Genomic DNA, 9157 nt, shown 5'->3' on the forward strand with positions numbered 1-9157 from the left:
TGTTTAGTATATATCAGATGGTTCAGCTATATATATCAGAATGGTTAGGCGCCATCAGGTCAGCGGTTCTCATAACCAATGTTACCTTTCAATTTCAGACACTTTTTTTCCATATCACACTTGGAAATTAACTGTTCAATCAATATTTGCCAACCTCTGAATGCTTAGAGAGAGAATATGCTCTTTGATTCGCTGTCAGTCAGTAAGTAGATCTATCTTCTACCCTGTCTTATCTGTCCAACACGACACCTGCAGAGCGTACTGCAGAGGCTTGTTGTGCATTCTCTGATATATACCTGAACCATCTGATATATACCTAAACCATCTGATATATACCTGAACCATCTGATATATACCTAAACCATCTGATATATACCTGGATATGGTCGGACCTATTTTGTAAATCTGTAATTTATATCTGATAAAAGCCACATGCGCCACATACGTGTCTGTGTGTATGTCTGTGCATGTGTTAAATCAATTGCGAAGGAAAACGACATTCTAAAGTCTGCCGTCCTCATTCAAACAGGCGTAGTGTGTGATCTGAATATCAATACTGTTGTAGTGTGGAGTAGTATTTAGTCCTAAACTCTTCATTACAGCCACAGAGGAATAAGAAATAAGAAATTATATCAAAACATGACTTATGTGGTGTGTGTGTGTGTGTGTGTGTGTGTGTGTGTGTGTGTGTGTTCCAACCTGTCAATGCAGAATCTGCCGCACTCTAAGTCCGTCTGCTCTGCACACACACAGCGCTCTGATTCCTTCCCTCCTCCTATTGTTCTTCCTCCTCCTCCTCCTCTTCCTCCTCTCTCACTGGAGCGACGTACACGTTGGGAGCTTCTGTAGCTGGACATACCGTACGGCACTGTACGCCTACACACACACACACACACAAATCATTAGCATAGGGGTGGCAGGTAGCCCGGCGGTAGTGTAGCTGTTAGTGCATTGGGACAGTAACCCCCAAAAGGTTGCTTGTTCGAATCCCAAGGTTCTGCCACTGAGCAAGGCACAACTTCTCTTTGAGTACCGATGACATGGATTAAGGCAGCCTTCTGCATCTCTCTGATGCAGTTTCAGTTTAACACATTCAGACTAGGTTTCCCATGTACCATACCGTACATATCAATAGGTTCCTCTTCCAATTGAACAGCTTTATTTCATTTGTTGCAAATCTATTTTTAAATAAATATTAGTATATCTAAAATATCTACAACACAAGGGTGGAGGAGGAGAGGAGGAGGGAGAGAGGGTGGAGGAGGAGGAGGGAGAGAGGCTGGAGGAGGAGAGGAAGAGGGAGAGAGGGTGGAGGAGGAGAGTAGGGGGAGAGAGGGTGGAGGAGGAGGAGGAGACGAGTGGAGGAGGAGGAGAGGAAGGAGGGAGAGAGGGTGGAGGAGGAGGAGGGAGAGGAGGAGACGGTGGAGGAGGAGGAAGAGGAAGGAGGGAGAGAGGGTTGGAAGGAGGGAGAGACGGTGAGGAGGAGGAGAAGGAAGGAGGGAGAGTGGGTGGAGGAGGAGGAGGGAGAGAGGGAGAGACGGTGGAGGAGGAGGAGAGGAAGGAGGGGAGAGAGGGTGGAGGAGGAGGAGAGGAGGAGGGAGATGGGGTGGAGGAGGAGGAGAGGAAGGAAAGGGAGAGATGGTGGAGGAGGAGGAGAGAAGGAGGGAGAGATGGTGGGAGGAGGAGATGAAGGAGGGAGAGAGGGTGGAGGAGGAGAGGAGGAGGGAGAGAGGGTGGAGGAGGAAGAGGAGGAGGGAGAGAGGGTGGAGAGGAGAAGGAGGAGGGAGAGACGTGGAGGAGGAGGAGAGGGAAGGAGGGAGAGAGGGTGAAGGAGGAGAGGAGGAGGGAGAGAGGTGGAGGAGGAGAGGAGGAGGGAGAGAGGGTGGAGGAGGAGAAGGAGGAGGGAGAGACGGTGGAGGAGGAGGAGAGGAGGAGGGGAGAGGGTGAAGAGGAGAGGAGGAGGGAGAGAGGGTGGAGGAGGAGGAGAGGAAGGAGGGAGAGAGGGTGAAGGAGGAGAGGAGGAGGGAGAGAGGGTGGAGGAGGAGAGGAAGGAGGGAGGAGAAGGGGAGGAGGAGAGGAGGAAGGAGGAGAGAGAGGGTGAAGGAGGAGAGGAGGAAGGAGGGAGAGAGGGTGGAGGAGGAGAGGAGGAGGGAGAGAGGGTGGAGGAGGAGAGGAGGAGGGAGAGACGGTGGAGGAGGAGGAGAGGAAGGAGGGGAGAGGGTGAAGGAGGAGAGGAGGAGGGAGAGAGGCTGGAGGAGAGAAGAGGAGGGAGAGAGGGTGGAGGAGGAGGGAGAGAGGCTGGAGGAGGAGAGGAAGGAGGGAGAGAGGGTGTAGGAGGAGAGGAGGAGGGAGGAGGTGGAGGAGGAGGAGGAGGAGGGAGGAGGCGAGAGAGGGTGAAGGAGAAGAGGAGGAGGGAGAGAGGGTGGAGGAGGAGAGTAGGAGGGAGAGATGGTGGAGGGAGGAGAGGAGGAGGGGAGAGAGGGTGGAGGAGGAGGAGAGGGGGGAGGAGGAAGGAGGAGGGAGAGAGGTGGAGGAGGGAGGAGGAGGGAGAGAGGGTGGAGAGGAGGAGAGGGAGAGAGGCTGGAGGAGGAGAGAGAGAGGGAGAGAGGGTGGAGGAGGGAGTGCGAGAGGCTGGGAGGAGGAGAGGAAGAGGGAGAGAGGGTGGAGGAGGAGAGTAGGGGAGAGATGGTGGAGGGGAGAGGAAGAGGGAGAGAGGGTGGAGGAGGGAGGGTGGAGGAGGAGGGAGGAGGAGGGCAGAGAGGGTGGAGGAGGAGGAGATGGAGAGAGATGGTGGTGGAGGAGAGGGTGAAGGAGAGAGGTGTGAAGGAGAAGAAGAGGAGGAGGAGGGTGGAGGAGGAGGAGAGAGGTGGAGGAGGAGAGGAGGAGGGAGAGACGGTGGGAGGAGGAAGGAGAGGAGAGAGGGAGAGGGGTGGAGGAGGAGGGAGGAGGGGAGAGAGGGTGGAGGAGGAGGAGAGGAGGAGGTAGAGAGGGTGGTAGGAGGAGAAGGAGAGGTGGGTGGAGGAGAGTAGGAGGGTGGAGGAGGTTGGAGGTAGAGAGGGTGGTAGGAGGAGAGGAGGAGGTGGGTGGAGGAGAGTAGGAGGGTGGATGAGGTTGGAGGTAGAGAGGTGGAGGAGGTTGGAGGTAGAGAGTAAAATGCTCCCCAAGTGGCTCCCTATTCCTTATATACCTGCACTACCTTTGACCAGAGCCCCATGGCCACTTTAATGAATCTCTCTGCTTGCTGTACTTCACGTTACAGTCTCTCTCTCTCTCTTTCTCCTTATCGCTCTATCTTTCAATTTCATTAAATTCAAAGGGCTTTATTGGCAGGTGAAACATATGTTTACATTACCAAAGCAAGTGAAATAGATAATAAACAAAAGTGAAATAAACAATCAAAAATGAACAGTAAACATTACACAAAGGAATAGAGACATTTCATATTTTACGTACAGTGTTTCAAAGATGTGTAAATAATTAAAGCACYAAAGGAAAATAAATAAACATAAATATAGGTTGTATTTACAATYGTGMTTGTTCTTCACTGGTTGACCTTTTCTTGTGGCAACAGGTCACAAATCTTGCTGCTGTGATTGCACACTAGTATTTATCAAAATCAGGTTTGTTTTGGAATTCTTTGTGGGTCTGTGTATTCTGAGGGAAATTTGTGTCTCTAATATGGTCATACATTTAATAGGTTAGGAAGTGCAGCTCAGTTTCCACCTCATTTTGTGGGCAGTGTGCACATAGCCTGTCTTCTCTTGAGAGCCTGATCTGCCTACGGTATCCTCTTTCAATAGCAAGGCCAAGCTCACTGAGTCCGAGTCTGTACATAGTCAAATATTTCTTACATTTTGTGTCAGTCACAATGGTTAGGTATTCTGCCACTGTGTATTCTCTGATTAGGCCCAAATAGCATTCTAGTTTGCTCTGTTTTTTTGGTAAATTCTTTCCAATGTGTCAAGTAAATTAATTATCTTTTTGTTTTCTCATGATTTGGTTGGGTCTAATTGTGTTGCTGTCCTGGGGCTCTGTGGGGTGTGTTTGTGTTTGTGAACAGAGCCCCAGGACCAGCTTGCTTAGGGGACTCTTCTCCAGGTTCATCTCTCTGTAGGTGATGGRTTTGTTATGGAAGGTTTGGGAATCGCTTCCTTTTAGGTGGTTGTAGAATTTAATGGCTCTTTTCTGGATTTTGATCATTAGCGGTTACATTTACATTACATTTACATTTAAGTCATTTAGCAGACCTCGTTATCCCAGAGCGAATTACAAATTGGTGCATTCACCTTATGATATTCCAGTGGAACAACCACTTTACAATAGTGGATCTAACTCTTTAAGGGGGGAGGAGGGGTTAGAAGATTACTTTATCGGCCTAATTCGTGCTCTGCATGCACTATTTGGTTTCTACGGTGTACACTGAGGATATTTTTGCAGATTTATGCATGCAGTCTCTCAATTGTGTTTGTCCCATTTTGTGAATTATTGGTTGGTGAGTAAGACCCCAAACTCACAACCATTAACGGCAATGGGTTCTTATACTGATTCAAGTATTTTAGCCAGATCCTAATTGGGTATGTCAAATTTTACGTTCCTTTGATGGGTAAAGGCCCTTCTTGCCTTGTCTCTCAGATCGTTCACAGCTTTGTGGAAGTACCTGGTGTTGATGTTTAGGCCGAGGTAGTATAGTTTGTTGTGTGCTCTAGGGCAACGGTTGTCTAGATGGAATTTTGTATTCGTGTGTCCTGGCAACTGGACCTTTTTTTGTAACACATTATTTTATCTTACTGAGAATTTACTGTCAGGCCCAGTCTGACAGAATCGTGCAGAAGATCTAGGTGCTGCTGTAGCCCCCATGGTAGTGACAAAACACCAAGATCATCAGGAAACAAACAGTAGACATTGGACTTCAAGATTCTAGTAGGGTGAGCGAGGGTGCAGCAGACTGTTCTAGTGCCACGGCCACATTCGTTGATATATTATGTTGAAGAGGGTGGGCTCAGCTGCATCCCTGTCTCACCCCACGCCCCGTGGAGAAATGTGTGACCAAACACTTAATGATTGTGTACATGGATTTTATCATGTCATATGTTTTTCCCCAACACCACTTTTGTATCAATTTGTATAGCAAACCGTCACGCCAAATTGGTTCAAAAGCTTTTTTTGAAATCAACAAAGCATGAAGAAACTTTGCCTTTGTTTTCTGTTTGGTGTCACATTAGGGTGAATACTTGTCTGTCGACGTTAATTTGGTAGTACATTGTTTTCACTAAGGAAATGTAGAAGTCCGCTGTTAATGATAATGCAGAGGATTTAACCAAGGTTGCTGTTTATGTATTATCCCACAGTAGGGGTCAAAAAGATGGCATAGCGTTTTTCCAAACAACTTCGTGTTGTGTGTTAGTGTGCTCCAATTTTCTCAATTATATTGAGCTGATTTCTGACTTCTCTTCTCGTCTCTCTCTCTCTCTCTCTCTCTCTCTCTCCTCTCTCTCTGCTCTCTCTCTCTCTCTCTCTCTCTCTCTCTCTCTCTCTCTCTCTCTCTCTCCTCTCTCTCTCTCTCTCTCTCTCTATGTCTCTCTCTCTCTATGTCTCTCTCTCTCTATGTCTCTCTCTCTCTCTCTCTCTCTCTCTATGTCTCGGGGCCGCAGGCTGGAATGTTGTGATCAAGTCAAGACATTGAGGAGAACTGTTTTTGTTTCACACTAAGAGATTAACAATTACAAAAATTTTGGTGTAAGAAGTAAGAGCTGGCTGTCTGATTTGAGAAGTTTTTATTATTTATAAACGTCCTGTTCTGACAGTCTGACAGTAGACACCCTATACCCTCTTGAGTGCATTACTAGGGGCCCTGGTCGAAAGTAGTGCACTCTATAGGGAATATGGGGCAATTTGGAACACTGCCCTCGTTGTAAGGATCTAATGAGAGCTCAGATTATTGGAACTAATAGCTGCTGAGTGGATCTGAGTGGATCTGAGTGGAGCTGAGTGGATCTGAGTGGAGCTGAGTGGAAATGAATGGATCTGAGTGGAGCTGAGTGGAAATGAATGGATCTGAGTGGATCTGAGTGGATCTGAGTGGAAATGAATGGATCTGAGTGGATCTGAGTGGATCTGAGTGGATCTGAGTGGATCTGAGTGGATCTGAGTGGATCTGAGTGGATCTGAGCTGATCTGAATGGAATTGAGTGGAGAGAGGTGTAGAGAGGTGAAACTTTACATACCATAGAATCGTAGCATCATTCACCAAGTAATTTCCTGTCACGAACTCCTGTCACAAACTCGGATAACTCCTGCGCCACAACCTGTTTGTGTCAACACCTGCTACCAATTAGCCAACTAGCTAGCTAGGTTTCAATGGAGACTGTTTCGTCTGGAATAGCTAACGAACGTTTCCAGCGCTGTAGAAGCTGTGTTTATTACGCTCTTGTCCGGGACGTTATTGACAATCCGGAGATCCAATGCGGCAATTGTTTGCTAGTTCCCCATCTGTCCCTATCTGAATGGCCTGTGTTACCTGGAACTAGTTCCCCATCTGTCCCTATCTGAATGGCCTGTGTTACCTGGAACTAGTTCTCCATCTGTCCCTATCACAATGCCTGTGTTACCAGGAACTAGTTCTCCATCTGTCCCTATCAGAATGCCTGTGTTACCAGGAACTAGCTCTCCATCTGTCCCTATCAGAATGGCCTGTGTTACCAGGAACTAGTTCTCCATCTATCCCTATCAGAATGTCTGTGTTACCAGGAACTAGTTCTCAATCGTTCCCTATCAGAATGGCCTGTGTTACCAGGAACTAGTTCTCCATCTGTCCCTATCAGAATGGCCTGTGCTACCAGAACTAGTTCTCAATCTGTCCCTATCAGAATGGCCTGTGCTACCAGGAACTAGTTCTCCATCTGTCCCTATCAGAATGGCCTGTGTTACCAGGAACTAGTTTCCCATCTGTCCCTATCAGAATGGACTGTGTTACCTGGAATTTGCCTACCTAGGAATAATCTCCATCTGCTTCTCCTCCTCCATCTTGTAGTGGAGTAGACAAAGAACAACAAGAGGGGAAAGAAGACTGGAGAGTCTGCAAGAAGTTCAGAGCAGATTGACATGAGGAATAGCTTACTGCACTGGTGCCTGATCTACCTACACCTTCAGTTTCCTGTGTCTACAATGGCTGTGCTGACTCCAACTACGCTGACTCCAACTACGCTGACTCCAAGTACGCTGACTCCAACTACGCCTTCTCCAACTACACCTTCTCCAACTACGCTGACTCCAACTACGCTGACTCCAACTACGCCGGCTCCAACTACGCCGGCTCCAACTACGCCGGCTCCAACTACGCCGACTCCAACTACGCCTTCTCCAACTACGCCGACTCCAACTACGCCGGCTCCAACTACGCCGGCTCCAACTACGCCGGCTCCAACTACGCCGACTCCAACTACGCCTTCTCCAACTACACCTTCTCCAACTACGCTGACTCCAACTACGCTGACTCCAACTACGCCGCTCCAACTACGCCGGCTCCAACTACGCCGGCTCCAACTACGCCGACTCCAAGTACGCCGACTCCAAGTACGCCGACTCCAACTACGCGGCTCCAACACGCCAAGACTCCAACTACGCCGACTCCAACTACGCCGACTCCAACTACGCCGGCTCCAACTACGCTGACTCCAACTACGCTGACTCCAACTACACGACTCCAACTACGCCGCTCAACTACGCCGCTCCAACTACGCCGACTCCAACTACGCCGACTCCAACTACGCCGGCTCCAACTACCCGACTCCCAACTACCGACTCCAACTACGCCGACTCCAATACGCCGACTCCAACTACGCCGGCTCCAACTACGCCGACTCCACTACGCCGACTCCAACTACGCCGACTCCAACTACGCCGAACCGCCAACTACGCCGACTCCAACTACGCACGTACTTAGCAACGGCGTTCGTCTATCAAGTCGACTCCTTCCCTCTCTCTGGATCTGACGGGGCACTGCCTGTTGTGGGATGAACAGATCTATCGCCGGGAGCAGTGGGCCTACGCTATCCTGCTACTCGTGGTCCCGTGAAAGGTTCCGTGAATTGTGTGAGGGGTAGGAATAGGCAGAGTGCTCCGTCCCTTTCTCCGGCTTTGTATTGGCGCAGTTCAACGGTGAGAAATATCTCAGTCCCTGGAGCATAAGTACAGGACATCAATAAGCTGCTCCCAGACATTTTAAACCAGCATCAGGAAATTAAGTCTATCAGAGTTAATGTGGGATTCAATGACATTATGAAGGGCAGCTCAGAACAGCTGAAGATGGATTTGAAAGAACTAATTGGGTCTCTGCTTGATACCAACAAACACCCCATAATATCTGGCCCTCTGCTCTCCCTAAATCGTGGAAATGAACGGTTCAACAGACTGTTTGCCCTCCATAACTGGCTACGAGACTATTACAGCTCTGTGGGTGTAACATATATTGACAATTTTGATACCTTCTGGAAACAAAGCTCGTATTATAAGGAGGGTGGGATCCACCCAAATCACTTGGGTCGCTGGATCCTTTCACAGCATTAAAAGGCTGCGTTGAGACAATGACTTATCAATGACCCAAGCCCAGCCCAGTTCATCCCTACCATTGAGACAATGGCTTATCAATGACTCAAGCCCAGCTCAGTTAATCCCTACCATTGAGACAATGGCTTATCAATGACCCAAGCCCAGCTCAGTTCATCCCTACCATTGAGACAATGACTTATCAATGACCCAAGCCCAGCTCAGTTAATCCCTACCATTGAGACAATGACTTATCAATGACCCAAGCCCAGCTCAGTTCATCCCTACCATTGAGACAATGACTTATCAATGACCCAAGCCCAGCTCAGTTCATCCCTACCATTGGGACAATGACTTATCAATGACCCAAGCCCAGCTCAGTTAATCCCTACCATTGTGTCGCTGAGTCATCAAAGCGTTTCAACAAAAATGCGTTGGGAGACAAAGTAAGTAACCTAATTTATGTCCCTTTAAGTGCCCGGGATACCTCTGTTGATACTACAGCCATTGTAGGCAGTAATCATGAGTCTATGAACCAGAGTTTCACTGTTAGCACTGAGGCGGTGTGTCCTAGGAGGAAGTCCACTGTTAGCACTGAGGCGGTGTGTCCTAG

The 9157-nt window shown here is 48.7% G+C and overlaps 1 protein-coding gene across 1 annotated transcript in view; it reads left to right on the forward strand.

Annotated features, from left to right (window-relative positions):
- The window catches only part of LOC112079578 (filamin-A-like), a gene marked incomplete at its 3' end in the record, with an annotated part of 11740 nt that extends 3806 nt beyond the window's left edge, over positions 1 to 7934 (forward strand). The window contains exons 7-8 of the mRNA XM_070442379.1: positions 7150 to 7557; positions 7611 to 7934. Coding sequence (XP_070298480.1) covers positions 7150 to 7557; positions 7611 to 7934 — 732 coding nt within the window. The remainder of the gene's footprint in view (positions 1 to 7149; positions 7558 to 7610) is intronic.
- Between the last annotated feature and the right edge of the window lie 1223 nt (positions 7935 to 9157).

The sequence above is a fragment of the Salvelinus sp. IW2-2015 genome, unplaced genomic scaffold, assembly GCF_002910315.2.
Source record: "Salvelinus sp. IW2-2015 unplaced genomic scaffold, ASM291031v2 Un_scaffold8539, whole genome shotgun sequence".
NCBI lineage: Eukaryota > Metazoa > Chordata > Actinopteri > Salmoniformes > Salmonidae > Salvelinus > Salvelinus sp. IW2-2015.